The sequence below is a fragment of the Biomphalaria glabrata genome, chromosome 1, assembly GCF_947242115.1.
Source record: "Biomphalaria glabrata chromosome 1, xgBioGlab47.1, whole genome shotgun sequence".
Lineage (NCBI taxonomy): Eukaryota > Metazoa > Mollusca > Gastropoda > Planorbidae > Biomphalaria > Biomphalaria glabrata.
The window spans coordinates 73,179,620-73,207,099 of record NC_074711.1 but is presented as its reverse complement, the minus strand read 5'-3'; the positions used below and the strand labels follow the sequence as shown (position 1 = coordinate 73,207,099).

The 27,480-nt window shown below is 34.9% G+C and overlaps 2 protein-coding genes across 2 annotated transcripts; both read left to right on the top strand.

The window, feature by feature from the left end:
• Positions 1–6,520: 6,520 nt before the first annotated feature.
• On the top strand, positions 6,521–20,586 carry LOC106072523 (F-box only protein 33-like). The gene is made up of 4 exons (XM_013232910.2): positions 6,521–6,915; positions 9,453–10,138; positions 12,931–13,082; positions 13,676–20,586. Exons 1-4 carry the CDS (start codon positions 6,542–6,544, stop codon positions 13,814–13,816), a joined length of 1,353 nt encoding a protein of 450 aa, XP_013088364.2. The 5' UTR covers positions 6,521–6,541; the 3' UTR covers positions 13,817–20,586.
• A 655-nt stretch (positions 20,587–21,241) lies between these two features.
• On the top strand, positions 21,242–27,429 carry LOC106072514 (uncharacterized). Its single transcript, XM_013232900.2, has 2 exons — positions 21,242–25,839; positions 26,791–27,429. Exons 1-2 carry the CDS (start codon positions 22,068–22,070, stop codon positions 27,123–27,125), a joined length of 4,107 nt encoding a protein of 1,368 aa, XP_013088354.2. The 5' UTR covers positions 21,242–22,067; the 3' UTR covers positions 27,126–27,429.
• The last annotated feature ends 51 nt before the right edge of the window (positions 27,430–27,480 follow it).

Sequence of the window (27,480 nt, the reverse complement as noted above, 5' to 3'; positions counted from 1 at the left end):
ATTGGCATATAACATGCATAGTTCATACACACGCGCGCTAACAAACATGCACACACACAAATATCCCATATATATGTCGTTATAGTAGAAACGTTTTGATCAAACTACTGTGAGAAGAATAAATAAAATATATAATATAAATCACTTTTTGACTTAATGACATTGAATGTTATACCTAAAAATGACCTACAATCCAATTTATTTAATAAAGTATAATGTAAGATAAAATTATCACAGTTTAGAAATCAGCATTCTATAACTTTAAATTAAATGCAAAGAACGAAAAAAAAAAAAAAAGAAGTAAATCATATAGGAACCTATACATATTTTTATGAAAATAAAATAATTAAAAAAACAGCAATATTGTTTGTATTAATAATCTAAGTGAGTCTATCCGAGCCAACATATCAAAGTCATGGTTTTCTTTTTTTTCTTTTACCTCCCCTCGAGTTATGTTACGTAATAACTTTCTATGTTACGTCTGAGATAACAGCTAGACCGGGAGAGCATTCCTTGTCAGTAGGGAGAAAAGAGAGAGAGAAACTAGAGGCAAACTGAGCCCAGACTCAGCCCTAAGGGCACCCGTTTGGGCCAACGTTCATCCCCCAAATGGGGCCCATGTGTTTAGCCCTAGCAGGCCCCTCAATGTTTTCCCCGTACTGGCCCCCATGAGGTTTCCATCAGGGCTTCAACTGGGCCCCCTAACTGAGCCCAGACCCAGCCCTAAGGGCCCCCGTTTGGGCCAACGTTCATCCCCCAAATGGGGCCCATGTGTTTAGCCCTTTCAGGCCCCTCAATGTTTTCCCCGTACTGGCCCCATCAGGGCATCATCTGGGCCCCCTAACTGAGCCCAGCCTCAGCCCTAAGGGCCCCCGTTTGGGCCAACGTTCATCCCCCAAATGGGGCCCATGTGTTTAGCCCTTTCTGGCCCCTCAATGTTTCCCCGTACTGGCCCCATGAGGTTTCCACCAGGGCTTCAACTGGGCCCCCTAACTGAGCCCAGCCCCAGCCCTAAGGGCCCCCGTTTGGGCCAACGTTCATCCCCCAAATGGGGCCCATGTGTTTAGCCCTTTCTGGCCCCTCAATGTTTCCCCGTACTGGCCCCATGAGGTTTCCATCAGGGCTTCAACTGGGCCCCCTAACTGAGCCCAGCCCCAGCCCTAAGGGCCCCCGTTTGGGCCAACGTTCATCCCCCAAATGGGGCCCATGTGTTTAGCCCTTTCAGGCCCCTCAATGTTTTCCCCGTACTGGCCCCATCAGGGCATCATCTGGGCCCCCTAACTGAGCCCAGACTCAGCCCTAAGGGCCCCCGTTTGGGCCAACGTTCATCCCCCAAATGGGGCCCATGTGTTTAGCCCTTTCTGGCCCCTCAATGTTTCCCCGTACTGGCCCCATGAGGTTTCCACCAGGGCTTCAACTGGGCCCCCTAACTGAGCCCAGCCACAGCCCTAAGGGCCCCCGTTTGGGCCAACGTTCATCCCCCAAATGGGGCCCATGTGTTTAGCCCTAGCAGGCCCCTCAATGTTTTCCCCGTACTGGCCCCATCAGGGCTTCATCTGGGCCCCCTAACTGAGCCCAGACCCAGCCCTAAGGGCCCCCGTTTGGGCCAACGTTCATCCCCCAAATGGGGCCCATGTGCTTAGCCCTTTCTGGCCCCTCAATGTTTCCCCGTACTGGCCCCATGAGGTTTCCATCAGGGCTTCAACTGGGCCCCCTAACTGAGCCCAGACCCAGCCCTAAGGGCCCCCGTTTGGGCCAACGTTCATCCCCCAAATGGGGCCCATGTGTTTAGCCCTTTCTGGCCCCTCAATGTTTCCCCGTACTGGCCCCTTGAGGTTTCCATCAGGGCTTCAACTGGGCCCCCTAACTGAGCCCAGACCCAGCCCTAAGGGCCCCCGTTTGGGCCAACGTTCATCCCCCAAATGGGGCCCATGTGTTTAGCCCTTTCTGGCCCCTCAATGTTTCCCCGTACTAGCCCCATGAGGTTTCCATCACGGCGTCATCTTGGCCTTCTGATTTCGCCCAGACTCGACCCCTAAGGGCCCCATTTGGGCTTTCATTAATTCTCCCCAAAGGGCCAAGTAACTATAGCCTTATTGGGGCCCACAAGTCCTTTCCCTTACTGGTCCCACACGGATTTCACAAGGGGATTTTCTGGGGCCACTGACTGAGCCCAGACTCAACCTTAAGGGCCGAGTTCTTCCCCCAATTGGGGCCCATGTGGTTAGTATGGGCAGGCCCAATTGGGGGTCCTTACCGGGCCCGAAAATTTTGCTATCAGGGATACAGTTATTGTATGCAGCGTTTACATCAGTTTTTATATTGTTCGTAAAAAATTTTCTGATAAATTTAAATATCAAAAAATATAGTTTTCATTAAATATGTAAATAAAATTATTAAATCAAAAGAATCGTCCTTATATATTGTATAACAATAAAACACTTGTTTTTATTTCATAGCTATATACATATATATTAAAACGAAATATTTTAATGTAAAAAAAAACAAAAAACAAAAAACGAAGCAATAAAAAGTTTATATAAAAAAATAACAAAACATTCAATGAGTTTATTGTGTTTATAATGAAATGGGAGACTATCCGAACCAATTATATTGAGCTCTTTTTTTGTCTCCCCTTGAATTTCATTACGCAACGAGTTTCCTCGCCGACGGTCTCGTCCGAGATAAGAGCGAGGCGGGGAGGGCACTCCTTGCCAGTAGGACGAGAAGGGGGAAGGTGGTGGGACCTTAACTGTATTACGCAAAATTCAGACCGCCAGCCGACGCCCAGCAGTGAAACAATGGGGCGAATCTCTCCATCCCCTGCTACTTACGGGCCCCATTCATCTAAGGGGGGTTTTGAATGGGCGCATGACGGGGTAGGAAAGGAAAAAACTGCCCCGCACGACTATCCGGTTCCCCGTGCGGGCCCCTAACTCAGCCCGGGCCTGAACAGGTAGCTTTGCTGGCTGGGTAAGAGCAGGGCAAGAAGAGCCGCATCATCAGCGAATTTTGTGAAGGAGCAAAAAGGACTATCGGATTGAAAATCATTGGTGTACAAAATGAACCACAATGGCGATATCACAGACCCCCGGGCGCCCCTTGGTTAACTATACGTGCATTTGATATTACATATTGTTTACCCTAACCCTCTGGTTTTGGTTTCGTCTTGAGACGGGGTAGAATCGGGTGTGACTAATCATGCCGGTAACATATTGTTATAACTCCGCCATGCGCACAGACATCTAAGCTAGAAGGTGCGCACTGTGATAAACTAGACCTAAAAGGATGTCAACATTATGAGAGAGAGAACGATTTCGTGTAAATAAAGATATAAGTGCCTCGTTAAAAAAAAACAAAAAAAAAAAAAAAAAACAATTGTAATAACTTAAGTGAGGCAACTCAACGATGCACATATAGGCTATCTTTATTTACACGACATCACAAGTTCATAAAACATCATCTTTCTTAGGCACAGTCTTTTCACTTCGGCTCTCAACATGGGCGGAAATCGTTCTCTCTCTCCTAATGTTGACATCCTTTTAGGTCTAGTTTATCACAGTACGCACCTTCTAGCTTAGATGTCGGTGCGCATGGCGGAGTTATAACAATATATATTAGGCCTATAAATAGGCCTATACACATATAGTTCAATGTAGTTTTGCTTTAGTTTTTTTTTTTCTTGTGGTGGGGGAGAGAATCTGAAACTTAAATCCCACCAATGGCAGCCTGACTACGCTCATTGAAATTGCTGACTTTTCTTAGTTTTATGAAACAGCAGAATATCAAGAGAGAGGCCGGTCCATTAACATTTATTTAAGATGTCCAGCCAGCTTTTCGATTTGGTCTACCCTTTTTTCGTGCTCCCTCCTCTGTACCTTGAAACATGACTTTTGAAAGTGAGCCATGTCTTACCAGCTCAGCTTTCGTCTTTTTAAGTATTATGGATAATTCCTCCTTTATTTTGTCAGCCATTGCTAACTTGCAAAAGTACAAAATCATTGTCTTCTTTTCCTGGTATCTCATACCTTAGTAGTTGTTTTTTTTAACATGTACTCTCAAAGGCTTGAATTCTGCTTTTATCCTCGGCGTTTAGTGCCCAATTTTTACAACTATATAGGTCATAGGAGAACTGTGACCACTAAAGAAAAATACTGTTTTAATTTTCAATTAGCTTCTCTTCTTATCTTATAAAATACAGACGCTATTTAAACAAGATTACAAAGACAGTTTGTGTGGAAACACAAACTCAAAATCGGCCCCCGAAGTGGTCCACCCAGGCAGGCTTCAATATTTTTAGAAAGAACATCCAAATGAAATTATATCAAAGACAAATGAGAGATAAGAATGGAGAAAGAAGGTTGACAGATCTTGTGTAGTGCCCCAACGGTACAGCTGATCAAAGGAAGGTGCAAGTGAATGCAAAGTTAGATGTGAACCTGGCCTAATTAGTTCCCTTTTCAGACCTTGTGGTCTATAGGGCAGATGATGTAAAGTTCATCTGATTTTGTGGCCTACGGTTACCGAGGGTGTCATGTAGCCAGCACAACGACCAACAGCCTTTACTTTTCCCCAACTAATATCAGGTACCCATTGGAGCTGGGTGGACTCAGAGGCGCCTAAGGATTCCGAAGTAGAAAATCCCAGTCTTCATCAGGATTCGAACCCAGGGCCCCCGGTTCGGAAGCCAAGCGCTTTACCGCTCAGCTACCGCGCCTCTCCTGGCCTAACTGAAGTCTTGTAATTGATGTAATTTTTTGAAAAGGCTCAATCTCTTATTCGAATGCTAAAAAAAAAAAAAAAAAAAAAAAATTCGCAATAAAAAAAAGTTCACGAAAATGATGTTTACAAGATTACTATTCTTTTTAATTTAGGTCTAACTTATAATGCATACTAATTAGCTTTTTCTCTTTAAAAAAACTGCTTGCATAACTGATTTTAAAAATTAGATTTTTCGCTTTCAGAAAAAAAAAGTAGCCGTTGCATCAGAACTTTGAATGGTCTAAAATATTGTGATGTCGGATTTTCAATATCTTTTCTAGTTTACGAGATCTAAACGGGACGGACGGACAGACGGACAGACATTTCGCACAAAACTAATAGCGTCTTTTCCCCTTTCGGGGGCCGCTAAAAAAGAAGATGATTACTACGCGTGCTCCTAGGTCAATCTAGTCATGCATGTTAATCGATGACTTAAATTCTGCCAAGTCATTGGTTTTCCTGGCTGGCTCAGGCAACCCCTTCCATGCTCTTATATCTCTAGGTAAGAAGGAACATTTGTACAACTTTGTCCTAGCATATGGAACGAGGAATGTGCCTTTATCTTTGTGTCTTTCTGAATATTTTATTAGATCTTGATTTTGTATTTGAAGATTATGTTTGAGTGTTTTATGCATAATTGCTACTTTACTTTTTTAAGTCTTCTATCCTGAAGGCTTTCTAGTGATTTTACTAAAGGTGTTACTCTAGTCCAGTGTTTCCCAAAGTAGGGTATGCGTACACCCAGGGGGACGGGAAGAGTTTGAAGGGGGTACGCATATTACATAGTTAACTTTTCTGATTTTTGTTTTTGAATAACCATTTAATTTAATTTTTGTGGAAACACAAACTCAAAATCGGCCCCCGAAGTGGTCTACCCAGGCAGGTAAAATAAGGCGAGTTTCAATAACTTCAGAAAGAACATCAGAATGAAATTCTATCAAAGACAAATGACAGAGAAGAATGGAGAAAGAAGGTTGACGGATCTTGTAGTGTGGTGCCCCAGCGGCCCTGCAGACCAAAGGATAGGTGAAAGTGAAAGTGAAGTTAGATGTGAACCTGGCCTAATTGATTTCTTATAATGAATATCTAATTGATCTAAAGGGTCAATCTCTTATTCAAATCCTCAAGAAAAAAAAACATTTCTGTAAAAAAAAAATAGTTGTGTACTATTCCCGTGGCAATTTAATGCACTGCAGTTCAGGCGATAATATGAAAAAATATTTATTAATTGTTGTTTTGAATTATGCCCAACTTATAAGCATACAAAAGAGATTTTTTCTCTTTCAAAATTGTAAACATTTTTTATCTGTAAATGTAGTAGTCAGTATGACAGAACTTACAAATGTAATAACAAAAATTTTTGACAAAAAATCTAAAACCATATTGCACAAATATGTTTAAAATATGGTAAGATTCAATCTACCCTTCTAAAGAGACTCCTGCATGTGTTTGTTACTACTAATTGTGAATGGTTGTAACATTTGTGTATATTTTCATGAAAAAACTGCTTGCATAAGTGATTTTAAAAATTTGATTTTTGCTTTCAGAAAAGAAAAAGTAGCCATTTCATCAGAACTTTGAATGGTCTAAAATATTATGGTGGTAGATTATCACTATCTTTTCTAGTTTACGAGATTTAAACGGGACGGACAGACAGACAAAAGAGTGAAGGGAAATATTATACACAGGCTAGTGACTTGTGCTAAAATAGAATAGATTCTAAATTTAGGATTTAAAGCACAACATTGATCACGTGACGTTTACGTCAGAAATGTAAGAGATGGCAGCTGGAGGCGACTGGGCTTCACTGCCCAGTGTTGTCCTTGAGGATATATTTTCTAAATTGTCGCCTAAAGACAGGATTCGAGCCTCGTCTACGTGTCATAAATGGAGGGAGTATCTGTTTCTACCTCAGTTTTGGCCAGTAATAACCTTCAATTTGAGTTATAAAGGCCGTTCAAGATCCAGATTTTTTAGTTCAAAATGCGCGAAATTCGTGAAGGAAGTAACGATCGAGTTCAATTCTACTCGATGTTCACAAGTCTGGGATTGCACTCGGTTACTTGAATTGCTTTCAAGAAATGGGCAGCTAGAATGTTTATCTCTTCGCCCATCAAACTGTTATTTTGATGGAGGTGATGGTAGTTTAGAAAGGTAAGAAATACAATCTCAATAGTACTAAATCTAACTTCTAAGTACACTGTCCTAGTTTATGTGTTTACATAGCCTCGTTCTGAATCAGCTGTTTTTGTCAACAATCCAAATTTGCTTATTATTAAGTTAGATCTAGATTTAGACAGTCTCGTATCACTCGCATAGTAATAGATTTAGAAAAAAGGGATATCTTAACATTAAAAATACGATAATTCATTTCTCTAGACTCTATAACAGTTATTACAGTTATTATTGAGTTTAAGCATCAGGCACCGAACCATATTTTTTTGAACTGGTGCATCCATTACTAAAAAAAATAATATTTTATTTAGTGTCATCTAACTTGTCTACAATGAGAAATTAAAAGATGCAGAAACATTTTTTTGCTACTTAGAGGGGGTATTAGTTTACGAGACTAGAAACGCTACTCATAATTGGAAAATATAAATAATATTATTGTTACTTTTTTCCAATCACAAATACTATACTACTATAGAAACATAAAAATGTTCTAATAAATTGGCTTAAAATCTGTCTATAAAGAAAAAAAAAAAAAGAAACAGTTGTTTCCATTTTATATATTCTGTTGTTGGGGAATGATGGCTGAGTGCTTAAGCCCTTAAAATGGCTTCTGAACTGGAAGGTCCATGGTTCGAATCTTGGTGAAGACTGGTTTTTGTTTTGAATTTCTGGATTTTTAGGATGCCCCCAAGTCCACCCTGCTCTAATGGGTACCTGATTTATTTAGGGAAAGTAAGGCATTTGGTCATTGTGCTGGCCACACGCGCCTTTAACCATTGGCCATAGAAACAGATGACCTTTACATCATCTGCCCTTTAGATGGCTATGCCTGAAAGTTATTTTTTAAATTACATCATAACTAGAATGTTCTTGACATATATAGGCCTATGGTTAAATTCTTTGAAGTAGAGCTAACCTTTGGTAATCCGATATTTTCGGTAATCTAATCACCCTTGCAGTCCTGTAACTGTCAAGAGTCAACTATCTATACTATAAAGTAGAATGTGAGGTGTATGTATGTTACTTATAGACATCACAATCGCTTGACCAATCTTGATAAAACTTAGCAGGAATGTTTCTTGGGTACCAACTTAGACCTTAGTGTATGTATTGTAGCCCTAAAACAAACTTAAAACCCTAAAAAAAAATAAAGTTGTCCGACTCTATTAAAGCTATAGTATTTTATGGATCTAGGCCATGTCTACAATGTTGACATGAGAAAAGATCGAAAGGATTTAGACCTAGATCTAATTTTAAGAAATACACTTTGCGCAGATAGTTTTTTACTTTGACGCATGAAAATACAAAAGAAGATCCTTTGATTTCATTATATAATAAAATTAACCTTCAATTTTGTGTTTCAAAAGCATTTTTTACATTAATTAGTTCCTTATATATGTAACTACAGATTTCCTGACGAACATTCTTTCATTAGACAATACCGTAATGAATCGCGTACTAAAAATTAATTCGTTTAATTGTTTTCTTTATAATCCCATCCCTAGATCTAAAACTCTAATTCAACTCTAAGATGATAAAACTTTTCTTCGCACAGATAGTTTTATACTTTAACACATGAACATAATAATTATAGTACATTCATTTCATATTTTGATCAAATAAACATTCAAATTTGGTTTTCTAAAGCATTATTTTTAAGAGACTGCATTCGTTTACGAAAGCTGCGAAGCCGAGTTGAGGTTGAGATAGGCCTAGATCTATATTCATTCATGAATCGCGTACTAAAAATTATTTCGTTTAATTGTTCACTTTATAATACCATTCCTTTAACAAATCTTTCGCTCTTTTCGTTTTTAATAGATATGAATGTATCGACTTCGGGTAAACCCATTTTCGCAAAACTAATGTTATTTTCGTAGCGAAAGAGAAATAACGTGAAAGGATCATTAGCTAAGTTTAACATACATCTAAATCCAATCCACTACATTAGTAAACACAAACTTAGACCCGCAGGCCGCGGGTAATGCCAGGCTAGTATCATTATATTACAGAGTGGGGGTGTTAAATTCATCAAAGCTTTGAAAAGCTCATTCCTTTTCAATAGAATTCTATTACCTACTATTAGTGATGACCTTATTTTTGTTTTGTTTTTACTCGACTATTTTTTTTACACAATCATGTGTAAAATTTGGCAAAATTGTGTATTGGAAAGCATGTTATATGTAATAGCAATAGAAATTTTAACACATAGCAATAGAAATTTTAACACTCTATAGTACTCTATACTTTCCAAATATAATTTTTATAACTTGAAAAATAGGTACCTTGTAATTTTAATTTATTTTGCATGCCTTTTAATTATTATTGTGTTGCTTATAGCTATGTCAACAAAAAGCATACCATAAAGGTGTCAAAGATGTTCACAGGCTCAAATTTCAGAGAATGTTGTCTATTGGTTAAAATTAAGAAGTGGTAAAGAATTTTAAAAAATAGGATTGAATTTTTTTTTTTTTTTGCTATTTAGTACTAAAATTATTCTTTTGTTTTGATTTTAGCTTCCTTGAATCTCTTCGACTAGTCGTGAAAAGAAACAGACGTCTCCTCCACTTGTCTTTGGGTTGCACTGAAATCCTCTTGAATAACTCACAAGAGGTGTTGAGTCTTCTTGTAAAGTACCATGCACCATATCTTCAGTCCCTGCATTTAGCCAGTGTAAAAGAAGACTCCAGCTCATACAGTATGCCCTTTTTTGGCCTCGACTGTATTTCTGCTTTCTCAAATTTACGGTCCCTGAGTTTGGATTATGACTTTCTCTCCCCGAAAGTTATGTTCACTTTGGCTCATCGTCAGCACACTGCTCCTCCATTGCAAAGTCTCAGCATACATGTCCACAGGGTGGGGCATCAGCCAATCAATGAAAAAATGTGGAAAGAATTGGTTGAATCGAGTCCAAATATGGAGCTAACATTAAGCTTTGTACACTCCTTAGACGGCATCCAAGCGCTCTTAGATATCCTGAAGCCATCTATGCCACTTACTCATTTTCGACAATATTTTTGTGGTGATATAAGTGTAGCTGCCCTCAACATGATGAGCAACCACTATCGATCCACACTGCACTCTTTAACAATCATTGAGGCTATTGAAATGCAACCCATCAACTATAATAACTATGACACTGAAGATCCTTTTGTGATGCTGGCGTGGCGTTGCACTAGACTAGAAGTCTTAAAATTAATTGGTAAGTTAAATCCAATTTGAATATGCTTAAGTATAATAGTTTTCTTAATAAGAAACAGAAATAACTAACGTCAAGAAAATTTAGTATAATGGTCATTCTATACAGATCATAATATTTTTACTGATTTTGTTTCCCAAGAAGACTAGAAATTGTTATGGAGGATAGGCTTTGAATAGTTTGTGATTGATAGGCAGTTGACTTACATTGTATTCCATGGGCGTAGTCAGGATTTTTGTTTAGGGGGGGGGGGTATTTTTTCTGCCCCCCGCCCCCCCCCCTAAAAATATATATATATATATATGGATAGATGTGTGTGTGTGTACATGATTAATCTCTATTACATTCTGACCCTTCATTCTTTCGGAAGACGTTTAATGTGCCCTAGAATAGGTTCTTTCTGGGTATAGTGGAAAAATTGTAGACTCCCCGCCCTTGTCAGCAAGGGGTCTGGGGAGCGCTGAGAGCTCCCCCGGCGCAGTGCAGACCCCCGCCATCAAGCATATTCTGTGGTATCTACAGTGCATTATCTTGCCATTAAAAAGTTTTATTTGAAAAACCTAATGTAATGTGCTATTATTACTGACTTAGACCCTTCCGCGCCGTTCGGCTCATTTTCCGGCAAGCTGTTTGCACAAAAATCTGTCACTGGCAATGTCTGAAGCCTTTTCCCATCTGCTCTGAGGACCTCCATGAAAGTGTGGCGCCAAGTTGTACTAGGATGTCATAGCAACTCTTATTATGCGTAATTCATTTTGTTGGAGAACATGTCCAGCAAACCTCATGCGACGCTCTTTCATAACCTTACTAAGGGGTCGATTCTTAGTTCGCATAGGATTTCCTTGATTTAGACACAATCTCTATAATTGACTCCTACTAAAATCTGTCTTAGTCATCTTTGTTGAGCCACAATTAGTCTTTTTCAATTTCGGCAAATGACTATTCACTGCACTTTATTAATGGAGCCCAGCCACTGGTAGAAATTTGTAACCTCTCTTGGCTACGCTCTTGGAATTTGGTGACTGTAGTTTGCTTTAGATTTTACATCGAAAAGGGAAGTTTTATCATCAAAATCATCTGTTAGGAGATTTTAAACTAAAAAATCTCTGGATTGTTTTTTAACAATCTCAAAACCCCCTTAACTACGCTCATAGAATTTGGTAAATTTAGTATGCTTTAGAATAATATTGATGAGGTAGGTTTTCAACCTCAAAACTCTCTGTAGGCGGATTTAAAACAAAACCATCTGGAGGGGTTTTAAGCTTTAAAAAAAGCCATCTGGAGGAGGGGGTTTTAAACTCAAAACCCCCCTATTGGCTTGGCTACGTTCATAGCATTTTGAGTGTGTAATTTGCTTTTTTTTTTATTGAAGAGTTATTTTTTAGCTTCAAACCCCACTGGCAGGGGGTTTAAACTAAAAAAAATTGGTGCATAACTTCCCATTTCCCATTGTGGACTCTAAAAAGGGCTTATTAAATGTGTGTGTGTGTGTGTATGTTTTGTATAGGATATGTTGGTTATGACAAGCAAAATAGAGCCTTTAAGTATTTGGATATTGAATTGAGTAAAAAAAAAAAGTCAGAGCTTGTTTTTAAGACAACCTTATTTATTGTGTGTGAAGATTAAGGTGATACTAGAATTTGTGTATGTTAGGGGGGGGGCATTAAAAAACAAGCCATTTCAATTAAAGTCAAACGTCTATGTAGAAGACCATTATGAAAAGCAGGTTGCAAAAAAAAGGGGGTGGGGATTTGAGAAAGAGACTATATGGGCAAACATTTTGATTCCCAAGGGACAAAAAAGAATGGTTCCAGAGGAAGAGATAAGGAGATGGAAAGTTATGAAGAGAAAGAGAAAAGCGGACCATTCAAGTTTAAAGTCTAAATGGGATTGCATTACGGTGTGTAGGGTGTACAAAAATAAAAGGGAGGGAAAGTAAAAAAAAAAAGAGCGGGACTTTCATTTCAACATGACAGATACTAGAATTTACAAGCTTAAAAGTATATTAGAGAGAGGTCGTTAAAATGTGAACCCTTTTATTGGAATTGTAAAAATAAAATAAAATAAAAAAATAAACAATATCTAGATTGGTAACATATCAATGAGCATAGTTAGTGTGTAATGCTAATGATTAAATAAAAGAAATTTGAATATAAAATTATAAAACATTAAAAAAATGCTTTTTTATTTACAAATTTATAAAAATCTATTAATTAGATTGGGATTGCATTACGGTGTGTAGGGTGTACAAAAATAAAAGGGAGGGAAAGTAAAAAAAAAAGAGTGGGACTTTCATTTCAACATGACAGATACTAGAATTTACAAGCTTAAAAGTATATTAGAGAGAGGTCGTTAAAATGTGAACCCTTTTATTGGAATTGTAAAAATAAAATAAAATAAAAAAATAAACAATATCTAGATTGGTAACATATCAATGAGCATAGTTAGTGTGTAATGCTAATGATTAAATAAAAGAAATTTGAATATAAAATTATAAAACATTAAAAAAATGCTTTTTTATTTACAAATTTACGAAAATGTGCACACTATTAATTAGACTTTTAGGTCTTGTGACGAACAAGATAAGTTGTAAGGATTGTAAATTTAAAATATGAAAATATGTTTTTAGTGGGGTTTTTTTTCCCGAATCCATGTCTAGGCTAGTTGTATAAAACAAACTTGATTAAATTACTTTGAAATCTTTGCTTCACTGACTTATATATTTCAACCTAAAATTTTATGATTTTATTTAACTATCAATTCGTCAGAGATTAGTAAATTTTCATATTTTGCAGGTGTTTCATTAGATCAGAAAGACCTGGTAGCAATAGCTCGACTTAGAAGTGGTCTGCGTGAGCTTATGGTGCCATCTTGCTGTGTATTTTGGAGTGAAGAAGATGAAGACTATTATGATGAGGATGAAGCTTTGTTGGATTTGCAGTACAAGGTATAAACATTTTCATCCCTCTTTCTATCAACCAAAGCATTCCTAAATAATGGAGGATTGTTTATATAGTAACTCTATTGTTTTTGTTCAGTCAGTTTGTCCATTGGGAAACTACTGTTATACAATGGAAACTTGTGATCTAAAAGTTTCCAATATTGCATGTCATTGAATAAAAACAGTTTATCAAAGATTTAAAAGGTAGTTTAAATGTTATTTGCAACTGTTAATTAGAGCAATTTCAGTTTGAGTTTAATGTAATGTGTGAGTATGACTGACCAGAACACCAAACCCTTTATTATCTTGTTTTTATATGACTGACCAAAACACCAAACCCATTATTATCTTGTTTTTATATGTTGTAATTTTTAAAAACACTTTTTTAAATACATATTTTCACTAAGTGATATGTTTATTAAATCTTTTTTCAAACATTTATTTTATTGATAAATTGTTTAAAATTACCAGTTTTTTAAACCTAAGCTAGTTTTTAAAAAATGCAGCTAAAAAGAAATTTTTAGATAGGGAACAAAATGAATCTTAGTATTATAATTTTCAGTTAATTGTTACCCCCCAAAAAATATTTTTTTCCATAGGTGTCTGAAAGCCTGGGAAGAAGATGGCAGTTGTTACCGGAGTTCAGTGTTCCGCCAGCAGTCTTCTTCAGAAATGCCAATGCTGATAATGCATATATGAATGAATTACTTGAAGACCAAACCTGGAGAATAAACAGCTAGACCTCTCTAAGCCAGACAGTGTTAACATCATGTTTTAGACATTTTTTAAAAATATTTTTGAGTGCCAGAAAATAAATAGAATTTAATGTGGCAAGATTTTTTTATTTTTTTTGCTAAAAACAAACATTTCTTAGTTTATAATTTGGATCTAACTTACAGCAGTTCAATCAAGTTGTAAGCTTTTTAAATGGCCTAAATTTTTATAAAATCATTACCAAGATTTTTTAATGCATACAGTTTTGTAAACTATGTTTGTTGCCTATAACGTAATATCATTTATAAATCCATTCATTAATTTTGTTCTCTAGTATCATTGATTAAAGTATAACAAAATCTTGTTTTCATTAGTCTCTAATTTACATATTTTTATTTAATGAACGAAATGATAGTTTTCTAGCTATGGAAAAAAAAATACCCTAATTTGTCATTACAGCTTCATTTTTTTTTTATTTATCCTTTGTACATAGTTGTTTACAATTTTGATTTTTGACTACTTTAATGTGATTGTTGAAAACGAAAAAGGTTTAATGGATGGGATGAACAACTTTGCTAGAGACCTTTTTTAAGTATTTTGTTAAACATCATAAATGGACAATCGGGTAATTAAGTTTTGTATGCATTATAGAACAGACATTGTAGTTGTCTAGTAAAATGTATATGTAAATATGTGCATCGTTTATAAACTGTTTCCAAGTTTATTGTAAATATTTTCACCTTCTAAAGTCAAGCTATGAAGAGATGGCCATCAACAAATATCAAAAGACAACGGACTTATACTCATTTAAAAAACTAAATAACCGTTGGTACTTGAACATCCAACATAACACTACTTCACAGAACCGGAATTATGGATGCGAACATATTGAAGAGATCTCTGTGATATACATAAATATATTGTGATATGAATCAATTATATATATATATATATATCTAAATATATACACATTTTAATTTTTGTATGTGTGTGCATAAAAAGACTTTTCGCAATTTGTTCTGATGACATAGATGAAGTGCAATATTTTCTTTGTTGCAAAAAAAAACAAAAATTTTTTTTTACTGCAGTCTAGATTTGTGTCAAAGATTAGAAGAAATTTTAAATTTGTTTTTTAAAAATCTTTGTCACCTTGTGAAGAGTCTTTTTATGCAAGCATAATTAAAGTTGTTACTACGTCAACATGGAAATCGAAAAGAACATTGTTTTACAGATAGCAGATTTTATTGAAAAGTTTTTGTTGCTAATAACTGTAATACTTAGCAAATTCATTGCTGTGATCCAGTAGGACAGCTAATTAATTTATAAGCTGTAATGCCATAAGAATATATATAATTTATAAAAAAAAAAATTTGAAAGTAGAAAAACATTGCCTTTTTTTTAAATTCACTTTATTACCAAGTTGGATTTTTGTTTTGTTATCTTGTAAAGTTGAGAATTTTGTTTAAGAACTTTACATTTTTTTTTTTTTGTTGTTTTTTTCATAATTTTTTTTTTCTTTTTAAATATTTTGTTAATATTGGAATGTTGATTTCAGTAATTTAGATTTAACATCAGATACAAAGAATTAAAGGTAGTCTCATTTAAAATAAAATTATTATAGCATACACTTAGGTGTGACTAGGCCTATTTCAGAAAAAACAATTTAACCTAAATTTTATCCCTAGAAATTTTTTTAAGGGTTGGGAAAAGACATTAAAGTTGGAACAAAAACAACTGATATAATATTTGATAAAGAACATTTATTTACTAAAATATATTTCTATAAACTTATATTTCATTTATTGAAAATAAAACATTTAAGGGTACATTTTTTAGATGTGCTAATTAATTTAAGGCTACATCTTTGAGATGTGCTGTCAATAATTTTTCTTTAAAGGGCATCATTTCTTCCATATTTTTGTTTTACATTGAACCATTAATCATTTCTGTCACTCTTGCCTTCCTTCATGTATACCTCATTGATTGTCTTGTTCTGTAATTATTTTCTTATTGATTGTTTTGTACTGTAATTATTTTCTTATTGATTGTTTTGATCTGTAATTTAGATCTATTTCCTATTGGGTTGTTAAGATTTTCAACCAACAGGAAAAAAACAACAACAAAAAGCTTTTATCTGATAAGTGCAGACTTCAGACCAGGTACATTCCACCAAACAACATGCTGCAGAAAGGAGAGCCCAGCTCCTAAGAATAATATATGCCTTGTAAATCCAAGCATTAAAGATCTTTTTTTTTGTCAATTGAATACAAAAGAACACATGTCTTTCAGCCAACATCTGGCACAATATTTAAATCACCAACTTAGAATAACATGTCATTGGGTTTTTACAGTTTTGCTGTGAGTTTAAACTTGAAAAACTTTTATTACTGTTCTTTCAAGACCAGAGTGTATGTAATTTTGTATATATTTTTTTCTTTTCATAAATCTGATTTGGTAGTTTCTCTTCATTTGAAAACTAAATATATATGTCTGTCTGGGTTTTTTTTCTCTATTTTTTTGGGGAGGTGTTTATGTTTTTCATAAATTTTGTTATAAAAACAAGAAAAAAGTAAACATATTAGCATATTTTTTTTTATAGATTCTTACTTCTACATTACTTTATTTGCTAAAACAAAAATCTAAAACATATTCTAGCAATTCTTTTTTAAAGCTTATTTTTATAAAATTTAAATTAAATTTAAAAACTATTTAAATTAAATTAAATTAGTATTAATTAAATAAAATTAAGTTTCTAGCTATTTTCTTGAAATCTCTAGTTTTCATCATTTCAAGCTTAGTCTCATGTATGTGTGCTTCTCAATTTTTATTGCTAATGCAATTTTCTAATTTAAACAAAAACGATTTGAAAACTTTTTTTCCAAAATATGATTTTGAAAATACAAAACTAAATGGCATTTGTTTAAAAACCTTTAATACCTATGTATGGGTGACCTAACAAAATAGCGCGGACTTACATACGATGTGAATAGAAGTACCGGATTAATAGTAATTTAAAATTACATCTCTATCTTTTTCGAAATTAATAGATCTGAAAGTATGCCATATTTGCAGAGAACGAGAGTACTTTAAATTTTATATCATTCCCCTATTTCACCAATGTTTAAAATGCATAACTTGCTAAAAATAGGATTTTGAAAAGTGGTGACCCCATTCAAGGGTTAGATATATAATGATGCGTGTCTTACAGTGTGTTATGCTATAATCAGAAATCTGCTGCATATTTCTTGATCAAAACAGTGTGTCTTTGCCGCAACATTGACAAACTTAGGTGTGTCAGGATTAGTTAAGATTCCAGTCACACCTGTTTTTAAAGTACACTTTTGGAATGTAAATAAATGATATATTTTGAAATAATTCATCTTAGCTTATTATAATTTTTGCTTACTTTTTGCATATTTATGTTTTAAGATATCTTAAGTGTTTCCTAAAAAAACATTGGCTCTATTCATTCTATATTTTACGACATCTAAAGTTTTTCTTTCAAAATGACTGAAATATATTTTTTCTGCGCTATTTTGTCGGGGTACCCTATGTATGTGAATTTTCAAATTACAGGAGTCGTATTCGTTTGAACTAAACTTTTGTTACAGGCTCTGTAATTTCTTTTAACAGTATTTTGAATGAACAGAGTGTTCTTGAAAGCTCAACTATTTAAGAGGGACCAGATGTAAAGAACACTCATTTTTATTTTTGTCTCATATCCTTGTGTATAATCCAGATGAAATTTGGTGACAGGATTTATGCCCACTCTATTTTCAACTGTACTAGCAAACTCTTTGGTATTCACTTTTAGGCAATCTCTTGATCACTCAGAAGTGCAGATCAAGTTAATATATGATAATATTTTTACAAGAATTAGCCTATGTTGTAAGAAAGCTGATGTATTTGGTTGTTATTTGTACAAGTAAAATTCAAGCTAGCCTTTTTTTTATCCCTTTTTTTTTAGTTTTGTATACTTCATATCGAGAACTATTTTTATTTATTCTTACCAGATGTGGTCCAAAAAATAAAGGTATAATCTAGGTGTTAAATTTCATTTGTTAGTCTAAATGCTAATCATTCCTAATTTCTTTTTGCATCATTTGTACTAAATAGATTTAAAACCTAAGAAAACTTATAGTTTACAGTGCTTCTGTTTGCTAATTAAAAGTATTTTCACACTATGTGCTGGCAAGTTATTTGAGTAATTTCATTGAGTGTCTCTTTGGGTTTAATGAAATATTCACTTTCAATATCACCCTGTATGCACTTTGTGTTAGCAATATTATGAAATTAATTTTTAAAATGTTAATGTGTTAATCCAAAAAAAAATTCTTTAAATTTTATGTCTTAAAGAGTAATTGAAACACTTATATCAAATATTTAAAATATAATTCTGATGCATTTTTCTTTTTATGACAGTCTATAGTGTATGTGTACTTAATAAATATTTATAAAACTAGGAATGGATTATTCCCAAAAATAAAATCTTTTTTTTTTAATTTTATACTTTGAGCAAGACTTTTTTATTTTAATTTAATATTTGGACACGCTTCAGCAACTAGAGCTTGATGCTTGACATACTGTAGTGAATCCTATTTTTAGAACATGTGGTCATCTGCAGCCACTAAAGCTTGATGACTTGACAAACTGTAGTGTTTCTGATCTCTTGCAAAATGTTTGAAATATTTTGTTGCTATTAATCTCACTATGACATGATTTTCATGTTTAGAAAATGTCTAAGAGTTCCTGTTCATGAAATCTTTTATTTCTGCATTTAAAATCATTAACCACCATTTTTTTGTTAAATTTATTTAACTGTTTCTGTCTTCATCAAAGCCTTTTTTTTTTCATTGAATTTGGTTAATTGTTATCGTATAGGATAGTTTTTTTTAAGTAGGAGGTGAGAATGAAAAGCTTCTTGCATATGATATCATGCATTTAACACTTTCCACTCTCAATTATTAGTGATGTTTTTCTTATAGAATTTTTTTGTAGTATACTAGCTTATATATTAATATTGCTTTGTGTAGTTAAAGCAAGCATATATAATTAACTGTTGATTGGTTACCACAATTTTAAACAATTGACATTGTATCTTTGATCCTAGATCTACTAATTGATATTTTGAAAAGCGATAAAATTTTTATATAAGGTTATTTACCAGGCCATCATGTACAATGATATTAAGTCTTGTACCTTTTTTTTTGTAGCATGCAGAGTTAATTGGTGCTATATTATCAAGATGTAAAATAAAATTATTTGTAATCAGTATTCATGTAGTTGATTTTAGCATTAGAATTTATTTTTTTTTAAATTGTAGAATGTAATGATAAAGAAGCAAATTATATTTTTCTTTGAAGTAATAATTAGAACATACATTAAATTCTTCTGTTAAAATTGTTTTTCTCATATGTGAAAACTAATTTACTATCCTTTAGCATTTTAGTTGTATTATGTATCAAAAACAAAATTGTTTAAATGCTTGCATCCAAAAAAAAAATGCTTTGTTTGTTAAAAAATAGAATACACTTCTGTGATATTTTCTGATGATCAATTTCCAGAATTTAACAAAAACACTAACAATGTTTTGAAAGTAATTTTTTTTGTTTTTAAATATGTGAGTCATTAATAGAAGACATTTTTTTGTTGTATATTGACAAAATTCCATGTGATATTTGGACTACGAAGCAGCACACGAGGGAAAGTGGCAATCAATTCAGATTTTTTTTTGTTCTCATTATATCTACCAACTGTAATTTCATTTCTTTTTTTTTTTTATTTTTAGTCCCACATGACTTTTATTCTCCACTTTGGCTGCCACTGATTAGTTCTCTTATTAATAAGCATTCAAGTAAAGTAAGTTTTTCTGAAAAATAAAAGGAGGGGGGTACCAGCCATACAAAGTAGGTATGTATTATATATATATATATATATATTAATACATATATTTAAACTTTCTTATTTAACTAGCTCATATAACGGATTTAGCACTTTATTATGTCACTCTTGTTATATGTGAGATTGACTATCAGTGTGCCGATATTGACATAAAACTCAAAAGGCTGTCTACTTGCATTTACATTTTGGCTATGTTCTTTTTTTTTTATCAAGTGTAACAATCTGCAGCAAGATAAGGAAAATTACTGTTATTTAAGTTGCATTGTATTTTATTTGCCAGGTTGTATGTTTTGTCATTTGAAATTTAAGTTTATTGTAAATATATATATATATATATATATATATATATATATATATATATATATGCTAGTCAGAATCAGCCATCTTATGTTTTTGTTTTTTTACTATGTTTCTATTCATTAGTATAACACAAGTGTCTTCTTAGTCTACTCTCACAAAAAATCTGCCCATGTATTCACAAGGAAAACTTTTAATATGTAGAAATATTAGAATGGTAACCATAATACCAAGTTTATTAGAAATGTAGATATTGATGGTAGCTGTAACATTCCTGACGCTAAAATTTAAACTGGAATGCATCTATGTTTTTTTAAAGGATAATTAATCAAAACGCTTTTTTTTTTTAAATGAACATCTGTAGATCCTGTTTGTTACACACAAAAAAAGCTATACTTTAAGAATATACATTAATGTTAAATGGGCTATAACCATTTTCTGTATTTATATGTCATGAAATAGAATCATACTTGTAATGACCCAAAAAGAAAGACTACTCTGTAGGAAGAGGTTCTTTTTCCTCTACTTGTCAGTATACAATAAATAAAAGTAATTGAAATTGTGTGCAGAGCTAAACAATAAATAGATCATATTAATACTGTGTTTTGTTCTTGTTCTTTTTTTTTTCCAACAATTGATCGCAGAGCTGGTCTTTCATTGAACAGATCTGAAGACTAAGGTACATTACCATGTGACATTTTGCTATTGCCGCCTCCGAATATTAAAATAGGTGACATTAAATTTTTTTTTTTTAAAGACAACTCCATTTTTAAGAGTCTGATGATTTTTTTTAGAGCTATTATTTTACTCCTAATAACTAATACATGATAGATAGGCCTATTTAAAAAAATGAACATTTTTACTTCGCCCAAATTCTCGGCTCCCCATGAAAAACAATCCTGGTGAATGGAATGTATACATCCACTCAATGTTTGATTTCACACAGCTCGCTTTCTAAAGTTAAAAGGCTAGGTAGAAAAAATGAGTCTGTTCGGCAGGACTTGAAACGTAACATGCTAGAATAAACTGACCAAAAGGGAATTGTGCAGCTAAAGTATTATGTGAGCTTGGCGAGCAGGATGTAGGCCTAGTAAGTTAAAAGGGCCTAGGCCAAAATACATTTTTTAAAAATGAGCCAAACAAATATTTCGAATACGAACTTAAAAGCAGAAGACTATTTTTTTAAGGCGGGGAGGGGGTCAAAGAGAGAGAAGTGATACTTGAATTTACGGGCCAGTGCAATGCAGCGTACTAGATACAAGAAGTCGCTGGCCAAAAGAATGTATCTTGGAGCGTTTAAATTACTTTTATATTATTATTGTTATAAGTAAGGAAAAAAAAAAGGAGGGGATCCATGGCATATATAATAAACAATATATAGACTGGAAACTAATTGAAGGTCGTAGCTGGTGGGTTATGCTAGTTATATGAAAGTCATCCTCTATGGTCAACTCGCGATTGGCACAAGAAAAACTGGTCGCCCCCACCTCCGTTACATAGATGTAATAAAACGTGACCTCAAATCAGTGAACATCAATACTGACAATTGGGAAGGCATAGCTCTAGACCGCAACAGATGGAGAGAGACAGTGACCAAGAAAGCTATGGACAGTGAAAGTACATGGGTCTCAGCTCAGGAAGAAAAACGTACAATCCGAAAAACGGCCAGCTCCTCTACCACCGAAGCAAAAGCCACCTTAACCTGCGCTATCTGTGGAGGGGTGTCTCTCCAAAATAGGGCTCCACAGCCACATGAGGAAGTGTGCTCTGAGATGAACCATAGTCGTTCTACGACTGAAGGAGGCCAATGATGATGAAAGTCCTAATCTAGGAAAAAAAAATAAACTTCTTTATTTATTGAAATAAATATGACGTCATTGTAAAATGTGCTTTTGAGTAAAAGGAAGTGGACAATTTCAAGTTAATCATCCCGCGTTATTATGCTTTTTGCAGTAAGAAAATTAAGAGATTCTATATCTGCTCTTTGCGATAAATTAAAAGCGTACAATCAAAGATAAAAAGTACAGATAGTATTTAGTTGTAGGTATTTGTAAATGTACTGATGATTAGTTCATTTTAATGTGTAGCCTAATATACAGAGAGCTCGGAATAGGCCTATATATATATATATATAAAGATCACTATATAAATACAGGTTTCAGTGTAATGATGGATAGTGAACTAATCGAACAAAATGTGAATAAACCTACAACATTTAGATCCAAGTATCTCTCCAAAAATCCCATGGTTCCTTGGAAACGTCTGGTTGACCTTAACCTCGATCTTATGTCCAAAGCGAACAAATCGTCACAAAATCACCATTGCGCATCAGTATATCATTTTGACAATATTTTAGATGACTGTAAGTTAACTTCAAATACTGACTGTTCTAGCTGTGAAGGAGAGTGTACTTTAACTAACAATGCTGAACATTCGAGGTATGAACCAGTCAGTTCACATCGTAAAGAAGTAGACGGACGGACTGATGGAATAAAGAGTAATAAATTCACGGAGATGCGCTTTACAAACGTTGGCTTGTTCGGTAAAGCTAGAAACGTCCATGAACTTGACGACTGCGGAGAATATGTTCAAGGGGAAATAACGTCAAGTCGAAAAACGCTTAGCAGAAATCACAAGACAGTCGACCAATTCAACGAGCTTCGTCAGAAGCACGGTAATATCACGTGTCTAGATGTCAGTAATCAGAAAAATTCCATGTCTGTTCCGCAATGGTCACCACCTAATCCACGTGACTACCCAAAACGTTACGAGTCAGACGACGAGACTTCAGATCTTACAAAAAGAACGGACGTAAGCAGCGACCATTCCTTCAAGAAAACAATGCTTCGCGATGACATACATTTCGTCCATCTTAACGATTCCGAAATTGACGACAGTGGCTTTGCGACACGCGACGTTACTATGCTTTCATTCCGGTATTCCGGAGGTGCAGAAACTAACACAGATTACGAAAGTGATTGGGATGAGAACGAGGTGAATCTCACAACCGATTGCAAAGAATTACCTAAAAATAGCACGGTCCATTACAGTGATCAAAATGTTGTGACTGATTTCGAGTCTCATACTTGCATTGAACAAGAAGCAGCTGAAAACTTCCAGGAAATACCGAAAATGAATGATCTTCCCGAAGATATTCTGGAAGAAAGCACCAATGTTTCCAATCACATTGTAAGCTCTCCTCCGACAGGTCTTCCTGATACCGAAGTCATAATTCCTTTCAGTGACAACAAGCACATATTTAAAAGCAATGGGTTTGAAAATGAAAACCCATTAACAGTAAAAACTGACTGCATTGAGATGGTAGATGATCTGAGTGACACAAAGGCGACGAATTTCATTTATACAAAAATGTTTTCTCCAAACAGTTTCTCTAGATGTCAATCGTTTCTTGAAGCTAGCTGCGAGGAGCATTCCACTTATTCAAATGATGTGGATTCTAAGGTGTCCGATTGTCTAAGCCCGTTAGTACAATTTCATAACTTAGAGTTTCAGAGAGACAGAGACAAAGCGACTGTAACAATTGTATCTGAACGTAAAGTAATAGAATCAGAAAGTAACGAAAGTCAACAAAGACTTAAATGCGAAAAATTGTTAGATAAAAATGGGATTGTTGACTTTAAAGACGAAACGTTTCTTTCAAAGACAGTTACCGATGATGTCTGTAATTTAGTTCAACGCGAGTCTGAAAACTTTAAATATATCAACACCCATAAAAGCGAAGACATTATGAGCAACACAAGCACTAGCCTAGACATTTCTGAAGTACGAAATGCAGCAAATATTGAAAGTATCAGGAGACTGAAATTCTTGACTAGAAATCCTTTGACTTCGTGGAAACGTTTCGTCGATGTTAATATTGAGTCATTAAATTTAAAAAAGTCAAAATCAATATCAAGTAATGGCGCAGATAAGGTTGGTCACTCTATTGCAAAGTGCCAATCTAATATAGAATCAGATCGAGCAATTCAATGTATTGATTCACATCGCCAGAAATGTACCTTTACACATTTTGATTTATCTGGGTTGCAGGATGACGACTATTCTGGTATATTTAATAAATGCAAAACTAACGTAGAACCGGGAGAAGAAAACGAAGAGATGACGTGTGTAAGAGTGGTCATTGATGATCTACAGTTTGACGAAACAAGTTCATCTAACGTCTTTACAGATGACCGCATTGAAAAAGTCTTTTCACTTAGCAATGAAGGGATCATTAAAAATAATGACCACTTTGCTGTAAGTCTGGATTGTGAAAAACATTTTCAACAAAACGATGACATTGGCAATTATTTAACTCACGACAATACACATTCACAGCTGACAGAAACGACTCAAAACATAGAATATGCCGAGACAGTTCCATTAGATTTTCCCTTGCAAAACTGTATTGATTACCCTAAAGAGACTGTTGAAAATGGCAGTCTAAATTTGACAGTAACCTTACATAATACGCCCTTGCCAGACTGTATGCCTGATTCAACTTTAAGTGTTCAACCCGAGCACGAAGAAGCTAACAGTGCATTGGATAAAATGGCAAAAGTAACAGAAAATTATCCGAGCAATATCTTGCTTGAAGCAACTTTAGAAAACCAGTCCATTCAAGTTCTTCTTTTGCCAGAAATGTTGTACAACAATGATGATTATTCTAATGGCTTTATGCCTACCAGTTTGCTTAGCCAAAGTCAAGGACATTGTGGTTCTCAATTAAAAAATGAACGATACATTCGTTCCAAATATAAGCCTGTTCCTCGAAAATCTAACGATAGGCAGAGTATGAAAATAAAAAGTAGATTAAGGCAACAAAAGTATGACCAAAATGAGATACATAAAAAGACTTTACATGAACTGGAAGTAGTAGATGTTTCAAGAACCAGTATAGATGTCGAACCAAAAGAAAGCTATGATATTTTGGGTACCGTTTGGTCAAAACTTAGTAAATATATTTACGGATTAGTCAACGTCTTCAATTCAAGTATCCATGAAGATGACGACAATCTTCAACATCTTAACTCTGCCTCATCCAAAGAAAACATTAATATAACAACTTACGAAAGATCTGAACATTTCATTAAAGGTGATTGTGTATCCAAATCTATGCCCGACAGTAAAGATCGCTTTATCAGTGAAAGTGATTTACGAAAAACAAATCAAGTGCAGATTAAAAAACACTCTAAGCGAAGAAAAATATATTCCAATGTCGAAACACCCAGGACTGACACAAATGCTCAAACTGACGAGAATAGCTTTTCAACGGAAAGCCAACTTCCCTTCCAAACTGAAGAAACTCCAAATTGTACATTAGAATTCCACAATAAGATCAATGCTGATTATTTTATTACTAAGGGAAGTCAAAGCGCGGATGAATCTATTAAGTATTACAATGCCAGCCCTAATAACCGTGTTAGGTTAGATAAATATGCGCGGCAAGGTCAAGGCCAATCTGAAGTCATAATCGACACTAAAAGTGCACCAAACGAAAACGAACTCAGTGCTTTTTTCGATAGTACTTCGCACCCCGAAAGTAGCCAGACGTCATTTACTACAGCAGAAAAGGGTTTGAATTGCCAAAAAGGCACATCGACGATCACAATGACACAAGTACTTCCAGAAAATGAAGCTTCAACCAATTTTCCAGAAGAGTCTTTTAGGAAGCTGAACTTGTTGACGCAAACACTACCAGCAATCCTTCGGTGTAATCCTAGTTTAACTATCGTTCATGAGAGAGAAGAGCTCTGCTCAAAGCATCAGGATGCTGGTGATGATGACGTTATGGCAGACGACATGCTGAGGTCGTCTTTAGAGTGCTTGCTGGAGATGCTCCTGCAGAGAGGTTAGAGCTCCATCTTGGTCTAGTATTTATGGACTTGTTTGAATAGACGTTAAATGTGACAGCTCCTTATATGCATATTATTTATGAACTTGTTTTAGGGGAAAGGGGACAGAAGCTGAGCGCGCTGTTTTTATTTTTACCTGAATGATGCATTTGAATTACAATTCAGTGCTCATCCCCCACCCCTACAAGGGCCAGACCCTTACCAGATCTCCATATCTAAGTTGCAAAGGGATTTTGCAAAAGTCTGGGCCCGCCTATCTTGACTGCCACAGGCAACCCATTTCATACTCTAGGGAAGAAGGAGTATTTGTACAAATTTGTCATTGCATATGGAACAATGAATGTGCCTTTATCTTTGAGTCTTTCTGAGTATTTTATTAGGTTTTGTTTTTGTATTTCAAGATTATGGTTAAGTGTTTTATGTGTAATTGCTACTTTACTTTTAAGTCTTCTATCCTGAAGGCTTTCTAAAGTTAGTGAGTTTACTAAATGTGTTACTCTAGTCAAATGTCAAAATTCATCTGTTATGAATCTCACTGCTCTATTTTGTGTCTGTTCCTATTTCTTAATGTTTTCTTGAGTTGAGCGGCCTAGACCGACATCAGTTTGTATTGTCGAGTATTCATCGTTTTGTAGGCATTTTTTAAATATTTGTCAAATGAAGCCGACATTGACTGAATACGTGTTTTTGCGTGTAGAAATGTATAAAAACAAAATGTAGGTATAGCTCTAATATTTTGTGCGTTGTGCGTTGCGGTTGGATGTAAATACAAGTAAAATTCTAGGGAGAGATGGAACGTTACGACGCTAGAGTGATACCATAAATGGGATACCAAAAGCAGCAGTTTATGAAATTCTTTAATATGGAATTAATAAGCCGAAGATAAGGCAGTGACTGTATGTGAAATTATTTTTTTCCTAAGATCTTCAATATTATTATTTGAACAGGTAAAGTTAGTCAAGCATTTGTGGCCACTGTTCAAGGTGAAATTCTAGCCAAGACTTCTGGACTGCCTGTAAAAGAGCAAGACGTGATGACTATCGTCTGCTGCCTGACCTCCAGTTACCAAGGAGTGACTCGCATCACACTTTTCACCACCGCCTACCAATGTTTTAAACTGGTTCAAAGTTCTACGCTGGTAGGAAGGGCGGACAACTCTATTTTCGTTGCTCTCCAGGGGAAGCAGACCATAATTGTAGGGTTTGCGCATCCATCTTCCCCTGGCTCGTGTATTAGAGAGATACAGGAGTTGTCGCAGGCGTTAAGTCAGAGAGGTCTATAGTTTACTCAAGTCCAGCATTAATACAAAATGACTCAGTTAGGCTGAAAATATGAATTGCGGGATGTCGGTTTTCAGAAATGATTTAAAGAGGTCATTTCATGTTTACAAAGGGTAAATATAAAACAAATCCTGGACAGTAACAACATACGAAACAGTTTTCTTTATGACTATAAATTCCAATTAACAAAATTGTCTAAGTAATGAAAGTCTGGACATCCAGTCTATAAAGTCATGAAACTCCAGACACCCAGTCGAATTCATGAAAGTCCAGACATCCATACCGACTATAAAATGCTGGATTAAATATTTTAAATATTATCCTGCTTTGAAAGCCATCCCATTACAAATGAAAAGG